Consider the following 26,203-nt stretch of genomic DNA (forward strand, 5'->3'; position numbering starts at 1 on the left):
AGCAGGGAGATTGAAATCAATTCTGGGCTTCATGTTTCAATGCTTCAAATATTTAAAACAATCAATAAATCTTTATGGCAGCACTGAATCTAGCAAAGGTTCCTACAGATTGCACTCAATGAACCTCTGGCTCTAAACACCATGAATCTAAAGAACGGTTGCTTTGTCACTGTTCAGACCTGGAACTCCTGCGATTGTGTGTTCTTGCGGTCAGAGGTCTGTGGCTGCCAGGGAACATGGTTGTCCTTGTGAAGGGGGTTCCAGAAGGCAGGTTTAGGAGGGAGGTGGTGAACTGATGACTGTTGCTGAGACAGCAAAGACTGGCCAGCACCAGAGTAACGCTGCAGCCCGGGGTGGGATACCTGCACAGGGAGTAGGACAATATTTATACCTCAAGGATCTGGGCTGCATAAATGGAAAGAAAAAAAAAAAGAAGTCACACTCATTAAGGCTGTTTTAGTATAAACAGTGTCTTTCTGGTACCTGATCTGAACTCTTTTTCCTCTTGCTGGGGCTGGGACAGTCCTCTGCAGCCGTGTGGGAGGGTGGATGCAGTAATGGAGGAGGAGTGTGTTGAATAACAGAGTGCTCTCCCAGTGGAGGTCCTGGTCTCTTCAACTGACCCCCAAGCATCTTCCCTGGGTAGACCCTCTGCTACAAACAGACAAATTAAAGGATCTGTTACAGCAGGGGAAGACAACTCATGCAGCTACTGTAGTGCCAGTTCATTAGAATTCCTTTGTTGAAATATTCAGCAAAAGCTCAGGGATATGCCTCTTCCATCAGCCTGGCTACAGCACAAATGACAGCCTTAACAGGAATTGTCATGTGTCTATATGTATGATGAAACACCATCATAACCAATTAGAGAGCTCCTACCTGGTGCACCTGAGCCCACATCTCATCTCCCAGCAATGGTGGACCCCGGGGAACATGCTGCTCCTGAGGACCCCCAAACTAAAACAAACAGTAAACCGTGATCAGCCTTTTTTTTTCATCACTGAAAAATTGCTTAACTCCACTGCAAAAACCTGCCATGAAATCAATTGTGGGATGGTTCTTCACCTTTAGCAGCTGGTTTGGCCTGCTGGGGGGGAGATGCGGGTTGGGGGGAGGTCCGCTGCTGCCTACATAGCCTCCGTTATGGAGACGGAGTGAGTGCTCATTGGGCAGGGGCACAACAGGATGCCCTTGAGGAGGAAGGTGGGACTCATACAGCTGGCCTAGTTGCTCCCAGGCTCTGTGGGGAGGTGGAGGATGAAGATGGTGAGGAGGAGGAGGAGGTCTCTGCTGCTCCCTCTGCATACCTGGTAACATGGCCTGTGGGAGCTCAAGCTTTTCACCTCGCATGGGCCTGCAACAGCCAAACACAAGGGTTCAAATAATGTTACATCAAACAAAAGAAATGTTTGCTTTGTCATGTCACATCAATTATGTCTGTAACTAATGCTTTTGAATATGACTTACCCATTACTTAAATATTTACTGTGATGGTTTAATCCACCCATAGCTCCAGGAGGTAGATGGGGAAGTAGCTGGTGTTGGTTGATGGCAGGTGAACACCTGATAAGGATATATTGTGGTCAGACAACATTTTGAGTCCTAATTATAAGTTTAACGTGATGGATTAAAACTGATAAAGAGGTCTGTGACATTTTGTGTATGTGTTGCCCTGACGACAGACCTGGCAGGTGGCTGCCAGGCGCGGCCGCCCACGGGAGGCCATGGCCCCCGGTTGAGTCCGTCCAGAGGGAAGGAATCCCGTGTGCTTCGCCCGCCAAACTGCTCTACTGCGTGATGCATCCAGCCTGTGTGTTTGCAACACAGTGACACACAGACATGATTAGAGACAGAAAGAAAAACACATGTGGACTAAGACGGTAATAAGAAGTTGAACGTTGAAATGTTTTGGAAACATGATATCAAACTTCAGGTAATTATGCCTCCATAAATACAAGATCCAGTCACACAATGTTTTAGCTGTTTATAAAGTACCGTAATACGTTTTAAAATTATAGCACTCATGATGGATTTGTGGCAGGTGTAGGAAAAATCCTAGAGGGTTAAACACATTGCTTTACTTACCAGACTAGCTGTATCTGTGAAGCCCTCCACTGCAGCACAGAGAGGGCCTCACTCCAACACTGAGAATATCTGTTTCTGACTCTTGTGTCTTCAGCACCAAGAACCTAAAAGCCGACTGGCTGCAGAGAGAAAGAAGAGAGCAAGTTAGAGACACACTGAAAAGTCAACAAATGCCACTGCGCTCTCAGTTATGTAGGCTTGTTAAAGTCTGTGAGAGCTGGAGAGCTTGCCAGCACAGAGGGAATGGTGGAAGTAGAATATAGGGCAAGAGACTGACTGGCTCATTCTTGAATTTCTTCTGCTTCTGTCATGAGAAATTTCACGTAAATACACTTTAATGATTAAATTATGAAGACTTCTTTGTCTGCTGCAGGCTGCTATGCATCAGTCGGCCTGTAGGAGGCGACAGTGAGCCACTCGATGCAGAATAGGATTATTTCTGAGGCCCAGATGGCTCAGTGGGGAGCTCACCTATGAGGACAGACCTGGGGTTACTGTAATCCTTACCATGGGCCTCCTGATAGCAAGAGACAGAGGGAAAAGACTAAGAGTGAGAAGCCTTGGTCACATGCCAAGTGTGTGTGGTGTTGGAAGCAACGCAAGTGGAAGCAATCCAAGTGTGCAAGCTGCATGGTCGTGTCAGGCTTGTGCTGGTTTAGTGCATGTGAGAGAGAACAGTGTGCTCTCTTTTAAGTGGATGATTATGTGTGTGTACTGCAGCACTCTGAAGGCTGTGTATAAAGTGTGTGTGCATGTGCATGCCCGGTGGATACACTAAGGTTTAATCTCATTACGGCAGGCGTGATGGAGAGGAAGAGGGGGGCAGCAGCGACAGACGGTCTGAACAGGATGGAAGGATAGATTAAGGAGAAGAGATGGAGTAGAGGGAAGGGATGGAGGGAGGTGGAGTGGAGTGGAGAGTGGGAACGGTGCCATGAAAACGCCCACACACCTTCCCACACATACACACACTGAGACGACACAAAGGAAAATGGTTGAGCGGAAAACACATAAAAGAAGCCGAGAGATAACTCCCGGCTTTCTCAAACACAAAAGACAGAAGGTGTTGAGATACAAAGAAGTCTGTTTCAAAGTACTTTGGCTGAAAAAAGACATCAATACAGGTCCATGAAAACACCTGAGAGGGATGTTTGAGCCTCCACATTCATCACTGCTGTTAAAAACTAGACCGACAAACACTTGTGTTGTCCTCAAGATATAACACAATAAATCCTCATTATCTGTCATCTGTTAAACAGGAGAATAAAGCTGAACATCCCCCCCAAAAATCCTGATAGAGCTAATTTTGGAATTAAAGGCAAGTTGTTCCACGAATTGCAGCTCCAAAGGTGCACCAAGAAACGCAATGATAACACTCCCACTGACAAACGATGTTACAGTGCATCAGCTTACAGACATACACACACTGGTTATGATTCATTTTTCTTGCTCAGCACTCTTCCACTAGTTTTCCTGAATTAGCTCTGGACATACGCAGTACTGCCTCCCACCAGTTCCTCTTCTCTTCCCTTCTTCCTCCCACCAACTCTGGATCTCTCTGCCTCTATTTAAAGCCCAGTCGAGGGTACTTCAACTGCTGCACACTTTTGGCTTGTGAGGAGAGTTTGCTGCACAGTGACATGTACACACCACCCTCTCTATCTCTTCCCCTCAGCCTCACGGGGATCATCATCCGCCAGGTGCTGCTGCTAAGTGAAGATAGGCCGGCGCTAACTGTCAAGACTGCACTCAACATGCTTTAAAAGACACAAACACACTCATGCTGAGCGTACCTTTTAGAGTAGCACCAAGTTATTGATTCACAGTTGTGTTAAGTCTCAGCTTCAGCTGCCAATCATCTCTCTGGGGTCTCCTCAATCCTGAAAGACAGAGAAGAGAAAAACACTGTCAAGCTGTCATAAAAACAACATGAAGCCACAGTAAACACAATACTCAAGAGTTATGGGCTCACATTTTCAAAGCTTATGATTCAGAGCTAAAGGTGGTCTTTGCTTTCAGTATGAACCTTCTTTATCCTGCGGTTTATCTTTTCTGACTTTTGAGACAGCATGTCGTCACTACCCCTCACCCCCCCAGCAGTGACTTCCTGACTGTCGAGATGACGCCTGGTTTCAGAGCGATGTGGAAAACCTGAGGGAGGCTCAGAGGCAAAGGGGTAAATCAGCCGGGAGTTCTGACACAATGGGAGCGATGGGGGCTCTTGTTCGCTCACTCTTTCATTCTCTTCTCACACAGACACAATGGTGAGACTGACTGTGCAGCTTAACAGGCGAGCAGCAGACACACAAACAGGGCTGATCTCACTCTAACAGGAAGAGCCGAGCGAGCTAAGTCAACCATCACATGAGAAAGAGTAGCGGTGGGGAGATGTTGTAAAATAATAAAACACATGGCATTGTGGGAAAAGGAGAGGAGAGACAGTTGAAACTGGAAGGCAGATAGAGAGTATCTGCAGAGAAATCTAGAGAGCCAGCTGTGACCGGCAAGTGCAAACGGGGACACCATGGCGAGGTTGTAATTACCACTTCTATAGACGGGTGTGTGTTTATGTCTGAATTGTGACCCAACAGTCATCTATTCCAATTGCTATCTTGGCTATCACATTGCTCACAGCTACTCCAGCAGCACAGTGTGAGAAACTCAGTACTCTGAAACTAGATCGTGTACACAGACGGCAGACAGTGTTACACAGTAGCTCAGGTTCTATCAGATGATACCAAAGTGAAGACATGTGGTCCCACCACCTATTGGTGAAAGCATGGTATAAGAGGAGAAACAGTAAGCGTGTCTGCGAGCATTACATAAGTCATTTTTTCGGGGAACCCCCGATGACTCAGCACCCTGGAAGAGGGCTTACCCCAAACCGCTGTCCTTTAACTCCGCCCTCCTGGGACACCACTTACAGTCAGGTGATCGGGGGCGTGTTTCTGCATCACTGCAGATGTGACAACAGTGGGAATTTCTCGGACCACGTTATGTCATTTCAGCTTCCTTTGCAGCATGGGTGGTTATACGGATGTGTGTTTAGGTATACAAACAGGATGTGATGATGTGTGGGGCTTTCATGGCCAAGAGAGGAATCAAACATCCAAACCGCAAGTTCTAGAGAAATGATGAGGAGAATTCTACGAAAATGTTCAATCAATCGGATCAATCTGTCCTCCATTTATTCACAAACATCACGTATTGTTCTTGAGCTATCAGAAAGCTAGAATGTGATTCATGAAACCTAAATGTACAGCCTTTATGGTGCCCTGAGTGCTGCAGGTGTAACTGCTCTTTGCTTTCACTTTGACTTCGCTTCAACCACAATGAGTTGCAGTATTACACTGCATACAGTAAGTGAATGGAGGATAAGCGTAAAAAGATCAAGGACATTGTCTTCCCTACTATGCGTTAGTCTCCTCCAGCCACAGGAGAAGCATGCACAGCTGATGCATCATTTATTATAATCATGACACAATTTATAGTTCAATCAAAAATTTCCCCACAGTTCGAGTGAAATCCCCCCCCACTGACACCAGACATCAAAGAGCTGTTCCTGGCAACACCCTCGCTGTCGTAGCTATGCAAGTTAGTTACAGTCCCGGCAACACCAGCGATCAGCAGCTGGCATGAGCTGAGCCAACGGTTGTCAACCAAACTAACCAAGAAATTATAGAGAAAATAAAGGAGCTCTGTTTAATCCACTCTGGAGACAGACACTCTCATACACACAGACAAAATAAATCAATCTACTGCAGTCCCATGTGACACAAACCCAAGTCACAAGCTAGTGGCTGGCACAGGAAACTTGCTTAGTCACTAACAAGAGCTGTGTGGAACAAATGGTTGAACTTAAGATGGTCAAATGATGCCTGTCTCAGTGCAGTATCCTTAATTTACCCCCCTCACCCTTCTCAGTAAACCACCAGCCTGAGCTGGTCAGCAGACAGACAACCACAGAGAGGCCACGAGAGGATAACAGACTGCAGAGAGGCAACATACACTGTAAAAAATATTTATCTGAACTGCTCAGAGTCCAGTTCTTTCCTGGGTTGTGGTCTAACAATCAGGTCAATAAGTTGGGTGTCACTGGTCTCATCCAGGTGGCCAGAGTGGTTGGAAAAAGAAAATATGCGAAATGAGACTATTTATCAAAACTGTAGAAACAGACAGAATAATCAGATTTCTAACTTTCTAGCGGGCCTTAAACTATTCATCTTTGATGTGCTGTTGGTGATGTTTCATCAAAATCATTTTTTTCTAAATGCATCACTTAAAAATTTGCCAAAAATAAATGATTTGCACCAACCAGACTGTCAAAAACAAAAAAATTCTGCCCTTCTTGGCACAACCATGAAGTCATTAGCGATTCAGCTGTGACCAACAGTCACATGACAAAAAATCTGTTTTTCAGCTGAACTACCATTGTTTTTTCCAGTATTTGTAATGTATGTGGGCACTTGCTGACTCCAGGTTTTTTCAATTAAAACTTTTTTTTTTTTTTAAACATTTAAATGTAATTTTTTTTGGCCTTTCAAGCCTTTATTGTCGAGGTTAGTGGAGCGAGACAGGAAGGTAGGGAGAAGAGCGGGGCAAAGACATGCAGCAAATGAACCGTGGGTCGGCCTTAATCCACGGCCGCTGTGTCGGGGACTTTCAGCCCCTGTACATGGGGTGCCCACTCAACCTGTTAAGCTACCAGGGCATCCTGGTTTACAATTTTTCCAAAATAAATAATCAAACTTTGCTGTGTTGCATGAAATATGTTGTTGAGCTCCCTCTACTTCTAGCCATGGTTGTGTTTTTTTGTCATAGAAGTGCAGAATATTTTGTTGCAGGGAAAAATTTAGATTTAATTGAATATTAATGATTTAGAGATTTTAATTTAAGCAGCTTCATAATGTTGATAAAAGTTGCCTTGGACAGCGCTTACACAGTTTTGGAGCGGCCACATGAACGATAACCAAAGCTTGAGAACACTGAACATAAAAAGCTTGAGGCGGGCAGTGGCAGGCAGCTTGAGCGTGTTACTGTCCTTGTAAAGTCACTGCAGAGCCTGTCAGATAAGAAATGACCAGATAAGGTTGGGAGGCTTCAGCTAAGGAAGAGTTAACTGGCAGGAATGAGCTGGACGGCGGAAAGGCCATGCACGGTCTTCTCTCTCACTGCACTGTCTTGTTCTGTCCTCCCTCACTCTTTCTACTCCATTTGGCCATTACATAATCAGCCCCAGATAGAGATCGTGTTCTGGAGGAAACACCAAGCATTTCTGTCTCACACACACAGACACACACAGAGGAACAGCCAGCCCCTGCATCCGTCCTCCTCCGCCTCGTTGCCAGGCGCCGTGTGTGTCTGCGTGTACGACTGTTTGTTTGTGTGCGCACAAACGTCAGTGCATGCCGATCCAAGACGGTGATGTGGGCTAACTTCATCACGTCCGCATCCGTACACACAGAAAAATCACAAGACACCGTGCCAGCCAGCGCACACGGACTACTGCGGGTCAGCTGAGGACACTGCGAGCTAACACTGTTCCTTTACACAAAGCATCTGACCCCAGCGATCATCTCCTGCTAGCGTCCATCTCAACAACACAGCCGTTCATCCAGGGGACGCAACGCTGACCTAACCCTTCACCCAACTTAGACCCAAAACTTCTGCCCTCAGCGCCACACCAACCAGCCATAGCAGGCCAGAAGAAAGCTCATCTTTGCCTCGCTGTGTCTCCTCCTGGATTGTGTAGTGCAGATGTCCTCCTGCACATCTGCACTACATTTAGGCCATGACAAACGATCTGAAATCTTGTTGCTTGTTGTTTCCATAAACAACAGCAAGATGTCACCACCTGAAAGCTGTCCGTTTTGGTCGTTGGCCTGTCACCACTATTTTTCCGCTTTGTATTTAAGGGATGAAAAAGTTGATTTCCGGACCCTCAGTGACACACCGACGAGCTACAGTTACTCTACTTTTTTGTCTTTTTGTGGGGAAAAAAAAAAATATCACAAGAACATGAGGCCCCTTTTGTCTCCTGCACTCACCACCATGACATCTGGGCTGTGACTGACAACACATGTGGTGCTTCCTTTTTTCTCTCACTCACGTACACATTCATACAAAGGAGATCAGTTGCACTCGTGTGTGACGTTAAAAAGAAGGGGAACCGAGCTTGGAGGGGAGAGGAAACTGTCGTCACAGCCACAGGAAGAAGCCTCCCTCGGGGGGGGTGTGTGTGTGTGTGGGGAGGGGTTTTAAGAGCGAGGCTTCCTGTTCAAAAGATGTAGTCAGACACTCACTGACTGTAAAAAAATCAACTTATGTGAGTAATAGATGTGAAACAAGCAGAGTCAATTGAAAAACCTGAAGTCGTTTCACTCACAGTTCCTAAAAATACGCCTCAGACACACAGTCATCTTGTGGCACGTGTGTCCAACGCATGACTCACACAAGCCTCTTCAACAAAAACAAGACTTTGGGAAATGGGTGTTAAGTGAAAAACCTTGTTGGCCTGTTTTTAGCTTCTGGTAAAATGGAGTGACAGACAGACGATGGCAGAATGACTCTGTTTGTGCTGAGTGACTGCTCCTCACTCTCACTTGTACTTCCCTGCTTCATTTTCACAGAAACTCTTGTGTTTCAGAGGAAACAACAGTCTGGATTTCTTTTACAGACTCAACAACACGTTTGTGCCTTTGAATTTAGGTGTGTGCAAGACTGACAGGGAATGACTCAACACCTGGCTTGACACTCCAAAGAAAGGAAAATAGCGCTCAGTAAATCCTGTCAAACCCGAAACTGGAGAAAACGTGGGCGTCTCACCAACAACTGATAATGGCTTGATTATTGACGCTCTCAATTTCCATACCTGAAAAGCCCCCAAACTTTTCTTGCTGCCTCTTTAGGTGATTTTTTTCTTTATAACAAATCTATGAAAAGCTCAGAACAGAACAGGACATGAAGCTCCCACTTTTCAAAGGAAAAACCAGCCTCGAAATCAGAAGTGAAAAATCCCCCTCCCTCGTACTTTTCTCTCTTTCTCCATGTGCTTCTATTCCACATCCAGAACGAACACACAAACACACTAGAGTATCTTAGAACAAGACGAGACTCTGCTTCCTTGGTTACAGTTGCCAGGGGAACTGGCCGCGTCTTCACCAACAGTTATTAAACTAAGCCAGAGGCAGAGATAGACAGAGGGAAGAATTCATAATAGGGTTTCTGAGAGGTCTTTACTGATCAGCATGTTTACTGAAACTCAGGGCAGGATAACCTCACACACCATCATCCTCCACCTCCTCCTCTCATAATGTCTCATCAGCAGTCCGTGAACAACAAAATAACATGGCTCTGTGTGTGTGTGTGTGTGTTTGTATGCATCAGAGATTATGTCAGCATGCGTGCAGATGGCCAGTTGTTGTCACCGTGGGTGTATTTACGCTTAGGTCATTTTGATTTTATCCGAACAACTGTGACGCAGGCAGAGCGGCTTTGTTATGACGGCGCCGTTTGTTCGATTAGTCCGGAGAAGATCCAAGGCCTGTTTACGGATTCCTCAAATACCTCTGCTGCAACTGCTTATCCTTTCGGCGCTGTTTATGAAGCTCCTATGATACACATGGGCTCAGTTATCGTTGATTCTATCAGCGTGGTCGAGGTGAAGGGAGGCACGAGAGGAAGGGATGACAAGAAAATTCTTTCCAAGGTGTGAGAGCCGCTGTAACTTTCACCATGAGTCACACAAACTGTGTAGGTTCGACTGTGGCATCATCATCCGTGGCAAAGAGCCAGAGATAACAGAAGTCAGAGGGAAAACTTTCCCTTTCGTCTCACTCAGACAAGGAGAATAGAAACAGCCCATTGCTCTCTAACCTTGCTCTATACTCTCAGGATGAATTAAACTCTGTGACAATATTCTTTTCCACTGTTGAGTCTCCATTAAAAATGTTTTCGCATTAGTCCCTGCCCGCTACTGTGAACGCTCTCAGTGTGCTCACTCCCCAGATTCTGGGTTGTATTATACCCATATGCTGCGCTCGGGTCCAACACGCAGCAGAACAGAACCTGAAGCGAGATCACAGCTGCATGTATGACCGATATTTACAGTGATGAATGTCTGTGGCTCATAGCTCACTGGCAGTGCAGCAGAGTCCTGCTGGTCCAGAGAAACTAATGAGAAATACGGATAATGACTTCACTCATACATGCTGATGTAATCCAAACTAGTTTGCCATATTTCAAACCTAAAAAGCCAATTACTGCCTAGAATTTAAGTGACACTGGTACATATATATATTTAGAACCCTTCACTTGCTGTTTTATTGCCTATTTTTGTAATTTAAACCTTATTTCAGTTACAAAATCTGACTTTCCATATTGTTGTATTACATCATCCACTACAGGGCCACTGTTATACTATTTTTACTAAATGTCTTGTGTTTTACACCCAATAGCGGTAAAAACACCCAGGAGTATTCATTTCCATATGGTGGAGTCTACAGAAGACAACCTGGTTACTGTTTGTAAGACCTGGATCCACAGCAGGCTGTCTCACAGGGCCTGGTGGAATTCCACACTTGGTTGACTGAGTTTTTGGCCCAAACTGGCCCTGAACAAACTCTAAAACCTTCATCCAGCAGTTGTGACGATCTCAGTGTGCTGTGTCAGGAAAATATTATTAAATGCATAACCATTTAGGCTGCATGTTTACATAATATGCATGTGGGAATATATAGTTTCAGAAACTATATATAATGATGGTTAAAAAATTAGAAGGTTGAAAATCAGGATACGTGAGAAAAGAAAGACAATTTTGATTAATTTGCTCCGGATGTATGAGAAAACATTCTTCATGCCACAATGTTCAAATCACAAAGACGTCCCTAAACAAAGATCATATGGGGTTTGGAACCTGTGATGCAGCTCCTGACAGGAGGTGAGAATAAGGTGACAAACATACTTTGGGGAGGCCAATGAAGGACATTGAGCATGGTATAGAATAGTATGTATGTATTTTGGGATGATGTTTAGTTGCTCTCTCTGCATAACGTGCAAAAAAACAAAAAGATCACTGCTTTCTTCTTTTTAAGTAGTGAACACAGAAGTTAGAAATATCCTCTCCCGCAATCTGGCAGATATTTTACAGCATATCTGCGGACAGACAACCAGCTATAATGCAATGAATTCAGTTAGTAATGTTCTATAAATATTACTGGACACAATTTCTGTTATATAAACAGAGAAGAACAGGAATGATGGTGTTTTCTGGCAACATGAAACGATGGGGAATTCCTCAGCTCGTTTCCAACAATCGCGTCAGCTAACACGCAGAAGGACTCGTGTTTTCGAGTTGGGGAGTGTTTGAGAAACTGTCAGCTGGGCAGATGTTGTCCTGTACCTCCCTTGTTCCCTCTTTCTCGCTTTGTGTTAGAAGGAGAAACACCCTTTACTGGAAAAGGCTGCAACAGCGTGGTGTCACACAAACACTTCAGTGCCATTTTTACTTTGATTTTTTTTTCCTGTCAAAGTTAACAAAAAGTTTTCCCTCCTTCTCCTAAATCTAATGGACTGTCGCTGCCACAGAGCTCCTGTTTCCTCACTGGCTGTCAGAGTAGATGAGTAAGCACTTTAAAGCAGCCTACTGACCCACTTCTCCTGCGAGCCTCACATCTTAATTAGACCAAAGAGATTCTTCATTTGCTTTGGACACCTTTTGAATACCCGTCAGAGCTACAGATGTGGGCAGTCTGAGGGGTGTGGAGCGGAGTTGGGAAACTGTCCTGACTCTGCTTACTCAAGCTTTGTGACTCACTCACTATTGTTGAGTTTGCAGCCTTATTTCCAGCGTCATCTCCCTCTCTGGCTGCTGGTGCGTGTGTATCACTTTAATATTCCTCCATGTTCGTCATCACATAGTAAAATGGGCGGCGATTCTTCATTCACACACACACACACACACGCTGCTATTGAGATCACGGGACAAACGGGGGAGGGATGGAGCTCAGGCAGCACACAGCCGGCCCAGAGTGCGTGTTTGGAGAGACTTTTTTTCTCCCTTTTTTTTTACAACTCTGACATCAAAAGAAGAGACAAAACGCGCCGCTGTTTTCCATGCCAATCGATCTGATTGATCGGAAGTGAACCTTCACAAGGGTTCTTTTTTGTTTTCTTCGCGACCCCATGCCAGCACGCTCCGCTCTTCCTGACCTGGGCTTATTTATTGCGGGCAATAACGCGACAAACCCCCCCACTCTCACACACACACACACACACACACACACACACACATAGAGCCACACATTCCGCTTGACCAGTGAAGAAAGTGAACATAACTACTAATATCAACAACTATAAATTACATCCAGTCATTCTCCTCTTTAACTGCCTGGGTTTTCATGTAGTTTTTTCACTTTAACGCTGTGCGTAATTTGGGGTGCAGCTTGCTCAGGGCGCACGGGTCAAAAGCAAAACTGTGGGACTACTCTGAGTATATTGTAGTATTGGAGGGGGGATCATGGTTTTATTATCATCACAGAGATCGTGGATCACTACAGTTAAAGTGATTATGTATACAGGCTCTCTCGAAAAGTGATAATTAAGCAACAGATCACGATGTGGTCAGACTTTGACTCCCCCGAAACCTAAAGGACAGCACCAAAACACCGCCCCTCCCCCTACACACACACAAAAAAAAACGAGAGGTGATGCAAATCACTTCCTTTCAATCCGGCTCTTTGTGTGCGTAAGGATTGACTGAAGGGGTGATGGGGGTGGCAGCTATCCATTCACTTTATACGGCTGCCGACCTCAGTGATCCTGCCCACCCCCCACTCCTGGTCCAGCAGAGCCACCCACTCCTACACACACACACACAATGGCGTGAGATCTCCTTACACAGGCAATTTTCTCTCCATGTCCTCCAGCTCTCCTTCCCTTTTCAAGCCATCATGAGGAGGGGAAACGCAAAGTGTCCCAAAGAAACACGAGGATCAGCATTTTTTTTTCACTATTTCACGAACAGACTGACAACTGAAGCCGAACACTTCACCGAGCCAGAAAGCTTCTGCTTCAAAGTTTGAGGGTTATTTTGGGGGCTAAACAAAGCAGAGAAATGACACGAGAGTCAACATCAGTTCACAGAAATGACTCCACGTGCACCGATGATTAAACAGCTCCGGTAAAGATGATCAATCGTGAATTTGAGGAAAACAATTCGCCGGATTGAAACAGATCTTACACGCGTGGGATTAAAGAGTCACCTGTGGTTGCGAGAAAAACAGAGAAATTCCCCTACCTCATTGATCACAGCCGATCAGGGGTTCCGCTCTAATCAATTACGATAATTCACTCATTGTTGCCATTTAATATCTAAAGAACCTCTCCAAGTGACCCACACATAGAACAACTTTAACGCATTACAAATAAAACAACCGGACTTTTTCATTGTCCACACAGCACCTCCTGCACTCACCGTTCACATATGCAAGTTTCAAAAATAAAATGATGTCCTGACTGAGATAAGAATCCGGAGAAGCCTTAAAAAGTATTCCCAAGTTTGGAGCTCCGAAGTCCGCAGAGAAATTCCGAGCAGCCGGCTGAGCGCAGAGCAGCTACAAGCCTCTATAATCCCGGTTAGTCTCTGTCGCTTCCTCTCGGAACAACCGTGAAACTCGAGCCCGCAGACGACCGGAGAGTCTCTCTGATGTCCTCGATTGGCTTCTGCTGCTCCGGATTTGGATTTTTAATTCCGTTTATTCCGTTAGATTTCGCAGAGCGGCGGCAGCTCCGCGCTCTCAGTGCGTCCGCATCGAGCTCCCTTTTCCTTCTCATACAGAAGCAGGCTCGGATCGTATTGCGCTGAGCTCTGTTTTAAAGGGACAGAGCCACGCACACTCAGACACACACACACACACAAACACACACACACTACAAAACGGAGGCGCACGCAGCTGACGTCACCGGACGCCCCGGAATCCCCTGACAAACTGGCACCGAGTCCGCCGTCCCGGTACCGGAGCTGCTCCTTCTGACGCTCCAACTGGTACCGCCTTTTTTATTTATTTTTTTATTTATTTTTTTTAAAGCCGGGCTCGTGACCGGCTCTTGGACTCCAGCAGTGCCGGAGAATATTTCCGTCCCAGCGTCTATTTCTGGATGAGGAAGAGAGTCACCCCTGACTTCATATTACAGGATCACAGTGCTGTGAAGAGATGTAGTCTGATGCAAATAGATCCAAGCTCAAATCAACTATAAAATCACTGTAAACTGCATTTAAAGGGGTTTAACTGTCATTTCTTTTTGCTGTTCTGTTAAATTACTCACTAATGTTCTAATTTACTAACTGTGAAGGGCCCAAGCTGTCAATGATATTTATTTAAAAATATGTATTTTCACAAATGTCAATATGTTCTGTCAGGTCTGACCATAAAAGTGCCCTATTTTTTAACCTCATTTAAATAAAAAAAAAAAAATCATCATTTTACAGGTATTTGCTGTTATTTGAAATAAAACGTGTAAATTTGGGATAAAAAAAATATGGAAAAGCTTTGATTGTACAGATTTTTAGGTATTCTGTGATGTTAAAATCACTTATAAGAGCAACAACTTTATTAGACTGTTCAATAAATAAATAAATAAAATAAAAGAGGCAAAAACTGTAAATGATGTCTACATCAAATAAAGCCAATAATAATACTGTTATCTTATAGATTTTTGGTACTTGAAAGACAAATTATGTACATTAAGGGATATACAGAATAATGGCAATTCATTATTCAAATTTCTATTTTACAGACTTTTAAACTAAAGTAAGTAAAGTTAAAGAAAAACAAAGTTTTGATTGTTACAGTACATTTTTTCTGGCACCCTTGCTGCTGGATTTTTATTCACTGTTTTTTTCTTTCTAATTGATTCACACATTTAAATAGGTATACTGAAACAACTGCATCTGTTGCACCAGTTTTGCTTTTTCAAAAAGCCAGATCAGTAAACTTTAACTGAACACTGATGAATGTTACAATTTAGATGTAACTGTGTCATTAACCAAGTTAGAGGACATTCTTAAACACAACTGACACAGTGTTTTATGTTATTTTACAGTCAGAGGTGCTCATGTTTGACCTCTTAGCTGCATAATTATCAAGCTATTTCATAGTAAAATGAATACTAGGTGTGAGGCACTGTGGGAGGTCAGTAAAGTGATCACAGTGACTGCAGATTTGCCAAACCAGTTGCTCTACGCTGTGTGCCTTAGAATGAGCCTGATTAATGATGGTTGACAGCTTTAGTCATATGTTCAGGTGCATCTTGTGAGAAGAATGTTTAAAACCCACTGAACTACACCAGAGCTGGCTACTTTTAGCTACCAGCTGGAGAAAGACTGTTATATCTTATACCTTATCAATGCTTGTTTTATTTTTAATATTCTTTTGGTTGACTTAAATAGTCCAGGAGGAGATATGCAGGTGCTGGTGAGGAGAAAAAGTTCATCCAGGAATTCCTACAACGCTATACTCTGAATAAATCACATAATAACTTGAGCAAATCTGCTTCCTGGAGATTTTGCGTTGAACTCAGCAGTGTTTTGGATCCACAAATGAACTTAATTGCAGCTATGGTGTCTCAACAAAGCTCCGCTTTATGTGAAGGTGTTTTTTTAGATTTATTTTTGATCTTATCTACTATTCTATCACCCCTGGTTTTAGTATTATTGTTGATTTTAACTTAAATAGCATGTGACTTCAGCTTTCCTATGTAATGCTTCTAAATATTTTAGATTTATTAACGTGGCTTTTATTTGTATTTATGTATCAGAGGACGGTATTATAGAAAAATCTCTCCTGTCTTTAGAATTTCTGAACTGAGCAGTTTATAGATTAGTATATAGTCATAAAACATTTGGGGTTATAACTTTGGAAGCCCCGACTTAACAACTACACTGTTTACTTTTTTCTATAAGTTCTAATCTGTTGCTTTCAATTTTCTCACCTGGCACCTTTTATAATCACAGTGGTGAGTGAGTAGGTGAGTAATGCTGTACAGATCAAGTCAAATGGACAAAGGGAATCCTCACAACCTGCTTGGGCATCTCATAAATGGTTTACAACCTCCTAAGTACTAATAAAGCCATAAGTTACAGGTTGTAAACCATTTATAAAGAGGTGTCTTATGAAATACAGGTATGTATAGTTATTCAGTAGACAGTGGTAAATGTGCTCCTGTTTAAAATTGGTCAGCTGAGTTGAAAGAAAGACTTTACAATGAGATATGTATCCCAGTGTGAGATTTATGTTGACATAATATCAGCATACACTTATCCTGTCACATCGTTACAACCATTTACAAGTTAAATTAGTCACACTGATCATCTTGTTGCAATGTTCTGTTCTGCTGGGAGAGTTTGAGTCTTAGTATGTTAGTTTGACGCATACCACCCACCTAAGCCTGACTGCAGACCAAGCACCTCAGCTCTCATGCTCAGGAACAGCTTAAAGAACAAGATCAAGAGCTCAAGGTGTCTACCTGACTTCTGATCTCCACAGATCCAAATCTATTTTAGCAAACTATAACCTGCAGGACCCAAAGGACCCACTGCCCAACACCTCAGGATTCGCTCAGAGGTCCTGTGTCCATAAATGTGAGATTCAGAGCTGCTGTGTTGGCATGTGGGAGATCTACACAATATCAGGTAGGTAGTTTTAATGTTGTGGCTGATTGTGTTTATACAGTGTGTATTAGACAGTATGGGTGGATGGAAAGTGTTTGATGGCTGAATAATATACAACTAATATATTATTTATTATTGCAATACAGTACTCATGCATTGGCCTACATATAAAACCTTGAGTTATGAGGCTAATAAATTTCTTGGTGCTGTCATTGCCACGACTGTGTGCAACAGAAGTACAAGAATTATATGCTCTGTGCTCAAAGGCAGCCAGCTCGGATCCAGTGTGAGGTAAGCAAGGCTTTGAAAAACACAAACAGGCCTCTCCAAGGCCGGAAACATTTGTTCCAGCTTTTTCCTCGCCAAAGTAACCATCCTGTACTCTGTAATAATGCCAAAGAGCCACATTGGTACAACCAATAGTATGTATCACAAACACAAACACACACGGGTAGAGGTTATATTTAGAAAGCACTGCCTCAGCAGGATATCAGGAGGCAAAATTAGGCGCCGCAGGGAGGATGGGAGTGTGTCATGGATGATGCTGAGATGATGACTTACACACACACACACACAGTTTATTTATGGTCAGAACTCTTCTAAAAAAGAACATAAACAATAAAATCTGAACCTTACGAAGCCTCTCTCTGCCTCAGGACAAATCAGTGATGCTATCAGTCTCTCGCTGTCTGTTCTTTTCTCATAACACAACAGGTGACTCACAGTATATTTTGAGATTTCTTGCTTCTGTTAGTCTGCACCGAGAAGTGAAGAGCGAGACAGATTCCAGCCTCTGATGAAGTAAGTGCATGGCATGTGCTGGATGTACTAGCAGGGAGGGTCTGGAGTCTATTGTCCAGTGACAATGAATGTTCAATAATGTGGTTTGTGTTGAGAAAGAGGAGGGCCACAGCACAGTGGGGGTCTTTATGACACTGAGAGCCGTGTGCTTATATATGGATGTTTTCTCTTTGTTTGTTAAAGGCTGTGTGGAGAAGTCAGCTGAATGTCAGGACAGACAGCAGGATTGTAGAATGAGTTTTCAGCTCCCAGTCTGCTGAAACTAAAGCCTATAGCAGGTAATAAAAGGCCTGTATTTAAATACACTATAAAATAAAGTTGTACAGTTTTTCACTTTTTAAACAAAGCTTTTTTTAAAAACAATTAAATTAAAATTGAACTCAAATTAAACAATTTACTTTTTATGTACAGGTTTTGTCTGTTTTATTAAATACCAGATAATAACTAGTAAAATCCCAATAATCAATCACAGAATTAATTTACATGTTAACTATAAAAAATATTTAAATAAATAAATCTAAATCTGTATTTGTTTTTGTACAGTGTTTAAGTATAAAATGACACTTTTTGAATGAAAAAAAAGTATATTGAGGATTGAAAAATGGTATGCTAGTTTACAGATTTCCTCGTTTTGTTGGTAACTAGTAAAATCACAGAAAAAGCATTAAATCGTAATTAGTTTTTATTAACAACTTTTGACTTTGTTTTCACCATCAGCAAAACATATTGTTATTTTACAGATATTTGCTGGTTTTTGAAAGAAAAAAAGTATGTAAATTAAGCATTGAAAATGATTTTTAAAACAGTTTTTCTACTTTTTTCTATTTTTCTACTAATAAAATCACAGAGAACAGTATTAATTTACAAGCTGACTATAGAAAATACAAGCAAAATCTGTATTTCTGTATTTTTGTACATGCTAATTTATTCTTTTTCAAAAAATGTATTTAAATTAATGTTTCATTTTGTTTTTAAATTCAGATAATTGCCCATATTTGAAAGAAAAACTACCTGTATTAGGGACTGAAAAATGCAGTGAATTGAAATGAATTTAATTTTTTTTAAACCATTATTTTACAGATTTTCCATGTTTTGTTAACTTGGATATCTTGTAAAATAACTGAAAAATGTAGCAATTCATATGCTAACTGAAGAAAAACAGACTAAAACTGTAAATAAAGTCTACATAGGACCTTTTAACAAATAGTAAATCATTGTTTTACAAAGTGTGACTGTAAAAGCACACTGTTTTATTGAAAATTTTTTTGGACAGAATTTTGCAATTGTTTTTCCACAGTTTTTAATTTTGTGACGTTAGAGTATTTTACTCTTTTTTTAATGTATTTTTCTGGCACCACTGCTGGCAGTTTTTCACAGTTTTTTTTAAAACATTCTTTTTTACAGTGTAGATGAAAGCTGTCGAGAAACTTAAATAAAATTACAGATGGTGTAATTACATATTCAACTGCATCCCTAATGTTGTAATCATGAGTTTGTGTTTTATAATACATCAAGTCAGCTGCAAAGACATTTTATCACATCATCTGGAAGCTATTACAGTCTGAATTGCTCCAGTCCTTAATTATCCACCGTAGAGTTGTAAACCAGTGGATTCTGTACATAGGCCGTATATTATCTGCTTCTCGCTGCTCATACTCACTGTGGAAGCACATTTTATTTAGTGAGTCCAATATGACACCCTATGTGCTTAGAACCTCCAGACCCAGTGGCCCTTCTATTTCTGCAGCGGTCTCTCCTGCACAAAAATAGACTGATGGTACTATTTATGCAAATGTTATGCTGCTCCTGTGTTTTTGCTGGAGTGTATGAAGAAGGTTATTTCAGTTTTCCATTTTACCTCGATCATCTGAGGCTGTATTCTCACATTGCTCCCAGTGTGTGAGATCACACCACATCTTCCATTAGGTGTGTTCAGAAAGTTATCTGTAGTCTCAAGTGTGCGACTTTGCCCAGCTTTATGTGTGTCGATGTGTGCGTAATTGTGCTGTAAAGAGTGTGGTGGGAGACCATTAGCCCTGCAAAGTGAACAGGAAGAGGACTGTTGATTGATGTGGGCACGGGTGGGACTACCCCACACACACACACACACACACACACACACACACACACACCTACTGCCACCTCCAGCTGTTTCACTCATAAATGCACCATACTGTATATAATAGGGGTCTGAGGAGAATAAATTCCTGTCCTTCCTCCTTCCATCCCACAACAAGGGCAGTTGTAGCATTAGTCTGTCCCGGGGGTCCCAAATATGTGGGTATGTGTGGCAAGTAGCAACAATAAGGCAAAGAAAGTGAAGCTCTGTCTGTTTACAGCTCTTGTGCGTGTCTAACAATCCTGTATTCATGTGTGTGGAAGATATGCAGTGGTGTGTGTGTGTGTATGTGTGGACTATATGTGTGTAATTAAAGAGATCAGGAACAAGGACAGCACAGTTCTCACACTCCAAATATACACAGCAGCTCTCCCATGGGTGCGAGCCCCCAAAAATTCCTGTCATTCCAGCCACACACACACACACACACACACACACACACACACATCTAAAAAATAAATTGCCTATAACACTGATGAGCCTCAGAGAACGCAGCAGTAGAATAAAGAAAGTGGGAAAGTTTGCATGTGGGCTGGTTTGTGTGTGTGTGTGTGTCCCTGGTACAGACTGTACATCTCAGCCTCTGACATGTAGGATTGTGTGTGGGACTGTGTGTATGAGTGTGTGTGTGTGTGTGTGCATAACGTGAGTCAGCCTTTGGGTACACCGAAAGACCGTCAGACACGATAATAATCACCTCCACGCACATACTCTCACACTCACACCACGAGGAGACAGCGAGCCACACAGGCAGTCAGACAGACAGACGGACCGACTGGCGTAGCACACCCACATATAGCAGTGATGTAGTCGGTTGAATGGAGCGCTGCAGCCCTGATAATTAAGGCCCTTATTCAAGGAGAGAGGGACCGACAGGGAGCCCCGGCTTTCCCTTCAGTTCCCCAAACAACCAGCTAATCCCGACTGTAGCTCGATGATAAGCTAAGCACTCCAGTCCTGCTTAATATACTCACTATCCCAAAGTTATACAGTGGAAAGTAAAGGAGCTTACAAAGCTAGAAGGGCTCTTAAAGGAATATATTACATTTTGAGCAGATTGTCTAATTGGTCAATTTTTCTCTCAAATGGTGAAAGCGTGGACATCAAAACTATCCGTGTCATATTTTCATACCGAATTTGCTCAGATCCGACTACCTTATTGTACACTACGCTGAGTTTAAACAGGCAGCAAACACTCAGTAGGGTTAAAATGAGCTTAAAGTAGCTCTGAAGCTAAAAGGTAACTATGACAAATCTGATGTTTTGTCTGGAAATTGGGTAAAAGTGTGAAACAACTTTACCGATTTGTACTACACGGGACGACAGTGTCTGTCAATGAAACTACTCAAACTTCTGCACAGGTTAGTGGGAAAACTGGTCAAGTAGTTGAATATCGTCCTAGAGAGAGAGATGCATTTGAAGAGTAGACGTAGATTACTGAAACCAATACATTTTATTGAACAAGATCTACAGTCCCTTGTCAAGTTATTGCTGAAACCCCTGAAAACTCACCTGTATGAAAGTTATTTATTTTTAAGCTTTTTTCAGTGAAAATAATCCCTTCTTGCCTTAAAATGGCTTAAACGTTACTTCTGCAGTTCCAGCTCACCAGCTCGTCTATGACTGCTCAAACACTGTAAAACTACTCGATGCTACACAATGGCAGACTGTAATGCTAGAGTAATTCTGCCACACATGTTCGAACCACAAACCAATTCTGAAGAAGAAGTATGATACAGAGAGCCCCACCCTGCAAGCTGACAGGATTGATTCCTGAGATTTGTTAAGGCTAATTGATGGTTTCCACATGGCTGAAGTGGATGTTAAAAGTGGAAGGCAGATGCATGTGCAGTTGCTATTCATACGACAAGTTGTACTTGTTGGTCGGCTGTTTCTCATACCAAACACAGAAAAACACACAGGGCTCCTGTTGGTATTTCTAAAAAGCTTGAAAGACTGTGCACTTTTTACAGGATAGAGCGGATAGTAGACTGGGCTATAACACTGTATGAAGGATTATTCCTGTGGAGTGCCGAGCACAGGATATCTGGAAAAGTAAGAACTTTCCACTCTGTTTGCTCACCCTTAACAGATACCATGTACAAATCGAAGCATCTCCAAAGTCCAGCAGCAATTAACTCAATTGCAGTTCTTTTAATGATGAACTATAAAGGTGTGGATGACAGAGAATCTCCTCACATTTCCCCACATAACAAGAACTTTTTTTTTTTCTCCAAGCACATGTACAGTCAGTGCTTTTGCAGTGCAGATGGACTTAGGTGGTGACAATTTTAGGCTGCGCGCAGGCATCGGCAGACTTGGGTAGATATAAAGATTCTGTCTTAAAAAAATAAGTTTAAATGCCGAGGTTAAGGCCTTACGGGGATATTTTTGATGTGAAACTACCTGTGTAACTTCAATATTGAGAAATAAAATCCTACAAAAAGTATACAAAATACAATTTGACTTCAACCTGACTTCAATAAATTTCAGGGCTAACATTAAGGCCAGTAGTAATATTAATTATGGAGATTAGCCTGATGAAATCAGAACTAAAGTTACGATCCTAGAAAATATACAGTCGTGACTCGGTAATCCGACACTAAATGTCAAACCTTCTTTTATGTCGGATAGCAAGGCTGTCAGATTGTCAAGATGGAGTTCGAGATACAAGGAGGGCTTGATGCTTGAAGGGTAATTTGTTGTTAATATTTATTGTTTATACTTGTTATTACAATCAAATCCAGTCAAGTTTATTGTCATTTTGCTGTACATACATAGTTGTACAGGCAAGATGAGAGAGTGTTTCTTCAGGATCCAATAACTTAAAGCAATTTAAACAAGTGTTTGCATGTCTAGATCAGCAGTTTAGCATTCTGACAGCTTGTGGAATGAAGCTGTTGATCATTCTGGAGGTTCTTTGTTTAATGCGCCGGAAACGTTTGCCTGATGGTAGCGGTTCAAACAGTTTATGGAGAGGATGTGAGGAGTCCCTGACATGTTCAGTGCCCTGCTCCTGCAGCGGCTCTGGAAAAGTTCTTGGACAGAGGTGAGGGAAACTCCTATGATCCTCTCAGCTTCTCTAACTATCCTCTGCAGGGCTTTTCTGTCTGACATTCTGCAGCTGGAGTACCATGTTGAGATGCAGTATGTCAGAACGCTCTCCACCACAACTCTGTAAAAAGTCCTGCAGATGATGGCAGGGAGAGAGGCTTGTTTCAGCTTTCTCAGGAAATGTAGTCTCTGCTGGGACCGTTTGATGATCGCTGTGGTGTTCTTATTCCAGCTCAGGTCCTGTGAGATCTGCACTCCGAGGAACCTGATGTTCTCCACTCTCTCCACTGTGCAGCCGCTGATGCTGAGGGGAGCATGCTCAGGGTGTGACCTTCGGAAGTCGATAATCATCTCCTTCATTTTGTCCACGTTGAGCAGCAGGTTGTTCTTGCTGCACCAGCCCTCTAGGTGTTTCACTTCATCTCTGTACATTGATTCTTTGCTTTTGCGAATAAATCCCACTACTGTGGTATCATCAGCAAACTTGATGATCTGGATCCCCTCATGTGTGGCTGCACAGTTGTGTATTAGTAGTGTAAACAACAGTAGACTGAGTACACAGCCTTGAGGAGATCCAGCGCACAGCATAATGGAGTTGGAGATGTTCTTTCCAACTCGGACAGACTGGGGTCTTTCGGTCAGAAAATCCAGGGGCCTCATTAATCATCAGTGCGTACGCACAGATATGTGTGTAGAGTGTGCGTACGAACATTCCAATGCAAAGTATGGAATTTATCTTCTTGTACCTATACTTAGGAATGTGTGTAAATTAGGGGTGCATGATAAGACAATATCAGATTGTGAACGATTTGAACATGTAGACGATCTGCCAAAGTGAGGAGATCATTTGATCATCGTTTAGGTCATATTCTATAAATTGCAGTTCTATGCTGATGCACCGACGCACCAGACATATTACGCCATCAACCTGACGGACCAATCATAGCGAATTACGGGCAGTGATGCAATTTCTTACCTGCCTTCTTGTTTGTGTGTGTAGCGGTAGCTGCATGGAGAGCCATGGCTGAAAGCAAAACGGAGGAGTTGATCTCTGAATATGTGCCGCAGTTTCCACCCCTAGCTGCCGCCACTGCCGCCGCGGACACGGTACTGCGACCGCTAACCTAAACACCTAAACTGGTCTAAGTAGCCAAATGCTGCCATGCGTCCCGCCCACTTCCAGCCCGTTGGAGCCTGCGCGCGGAATTGTTTTGGCTTTTCCCCAAATGACAAAGCGCAAACAAAGGTAAGTTTGAACAGAAACGGTTTGCACGTTGGATGGCAACACGACGAACCTGTTCAATCACTTGAACAGAAAGCACCCTAAACAGTATGCTGACAGGTGACCGTCGGCAGCACCGCAGCCATAGGCAGCAGCTGGACCCAAACAGACAACGTTAACACAGGCATTTGATAAAGGCACTCCGTATGAGAAGCCAAGCAAGCGGTGGAAAGAGGTAACAGAAGCAGTTATCTTTTGTCTTGCAAAAGATAAAGTTCCGTTCAAGACAGTAGAAAGCGAGGGGTTCAAATGCCTGCTTGCGTTATGAGCTGCCCATTTGGGGATTTTGACCACTGGCACATTCCAGCGTGAGGTTGGAGACATGTGCGGCATTTCCCATACATCACTGAGCAGGATCATGCCGGCAGTGTGTTATGGATGCCATAACTCCCCTGGTCCCAGCCTACATCCAGTTCCCTTACAGCCATTACCAATGAGCCAAAATCAAACGGGGACTTAACGCCATCGCTGGATTCCCAAACATAAGTGGAGCCATAGACTGCACCCACATCGCATTCAAAGCAGCATCACTAAACAAACATAATTTTGTAAATAGACAAGTGTTTCATTCAATCAACGTACAGATAATATGTGATGCACATTTGTCGCTATCCAACATTGTTGCCCGTTGGACTGGAAGAACGTGCAACTCATTCATTGAGCAGAACAGCTCTGTGGGTCTCCAAGGAGGAGCTACTGAAGACGGCTGGCTTATTGGTGAGTGTTACAAAGTGCGGAAATGTTTTTGCGGTACTTAGGATGCTTAATAAAACATCTCATCTGTAGGTTATCGGGGGTATTAATTCGTCTTCCTCCAGTTGCAGTCATTTCTCTTTCATGGGCTGGGGTGTGTTTTTTGTCACTGAGTTTAGCGTCAAACCACTTTTTAAAAATTTTGCTGGCGGTCCGTCCTCTGACCCAACAGAAATATCTTGTCCCATGCAGCATTTTTTCTTTCGCTGCTTATCCCAACATATCACGCACCAAACAATATTTTCTGGTTTGCTTCAACCTCGCTGACAATTACCTTGATTTCAGTTTCAGAAAAGTTTCTCTTTTTGCCACGATGATGACGACAGGTGAGGGAAAAAATAAATCTTCACCTGCTTTATAAAGAGGCATGTTGCTGCTATTAATGGCGATTTGGAGACGTTTCTGAAGGCATTGTGCACGAGCACGGAGGTTAAGAACAAGAGGGATTTATCAACACTGATGACTTACTGATGTGCGTACGACTTCCGTACACACATTTGATAAATACAGATTTTTTGTACTTACGCACACTCTGCGTATGGCAGAATTTAGAACCTTTTCTACGCACTGATGATAAATGAGGCCCCTGGACCCAGAGACATGTGGCGGTATCCAGGTCAAGTAGGAGGAGTTTCTCTATTAGTCTCTGGGGGATGACAGTATTAAATGCTGAGCTGAAATCAATGTACAGGATTCTAGTGTAGGTGTCTTTATTTTCCAGGTGGGTGATGACTGAGTGCAAGATGGTGGATATTGCATCCTCTGTGAAGCAGTTGGGATGGTAAGCGAACTGAAGGGAGTCAAGCGATGCAGGAAGGCTGGCTGTGATGTGTGGTTCGACGAGCCGTTCAAAACACTTCGTCACAATCGGTGTCAGTGCGATGGGGCGATTCAGACAGGCTACAACTGACTTCTTTGCCAGTGGAACTATGGTGGATGTTTTGAAGCATCTGGAGACAATCGCTTGACTGAGGGAGATGTTGAAAATGTCAGTCAGCACATCTGCCAGCTCGTCAGCGCAGACTCTGAGCACACGTCCCGGGATGTTGTCCGGTCCTGTTGCTTTTCGTGGGTTGACCCTGGCTAGGGTCCTCCATGTGTCTGCTGCGTTGATGGTGAAAGCTGGCCTGACAGATGAAGAAGAAGGACAAGCTCTCTCTCTGATTGTTGGGTTTGATGCTTCAAAGTAGGCAAAGAAGTTGTTGAGCCTGTCTGGAAGAGAAGCGTCATCGTTGTCAACCCCCTGCCTGGTCTTGTAGCCCGTCAGTGCCTGGACTCCCTGACACATCTGTCTGGTGTTTCCTGTGTCACAGAAGTGTTCCTGGATTTTCTCTGCATAGGTGCGTTTCGCAGCCTGGATCCCTTTTGAGAGCTCAGATCTGGCTGAGCGAAGAGCAGTCCTGTCTTCCACTCTGAAGGCTGCAACACGGGCTGTCAGCAG

At 43.2% G+C, this 26,203-nt stretch overlaps 1 protein-coding gene across 1 annotated transcript in view; it reads right to left on the reverse strand.

Annotated features, from left to right (window-relative positions):
* Positions 1-26,203, reverse strand: part of kdm6ba (lysine (K)-specific demethylase 6B, a) — a 130,252-nt gene that overhangs the window by 10,566 nt on the left and 93,483 nt on the right. The window contains exons 7-14 of the mRNA XM_008287672.1: positions 3,879-3,965; positions 2,086-2,204; positions 1,685-1,808; positions 1,468-1,563; positions 1,066-1,354; positions 880-957; positions 484-654; positions 180-362 (exon numbers count right to left, since the gene is read on the reverse strand). Of these exons, the coding sequence (XP_008285894.1) occupies positions 180-362; positions 484-654; positions 880-957; positions 1,066-1,354; positions 1,468-1,563; positions 1,685-1,803 (936 nt within the window). The 5' untranslated portion in view covers positions 1,804-1,808; positions 2,086-2,204; positions 3,879-3,965. The remainder of the gene's footprint in view (positions 1-179; positions 363-483; positions 655-879; positions 958-1,065; positions 1,355-1,467; positions 1,564-1,684; positions 1,809-2,085; positions 2,205-3,878; positions 3,966-26,203) is intronic.

The sequence above is a fragment of the Stegastes partitus genome, unplaced genomic scaffold (genome assembly GCF_000690725.1).
Source record: "Stegastes partitus isolate 25-593 unplaced genomic scaffold, Stegastes_partitus-1.0.2 Scaffold512, whole genome shotgun sequence".
NCBI classification, from domain to species: domain Eukaryota; kingdom Metazoa; phylum Chordata; class Actinopteri; family Pomacentridae; genus Stegastes; species Stegastes partitus.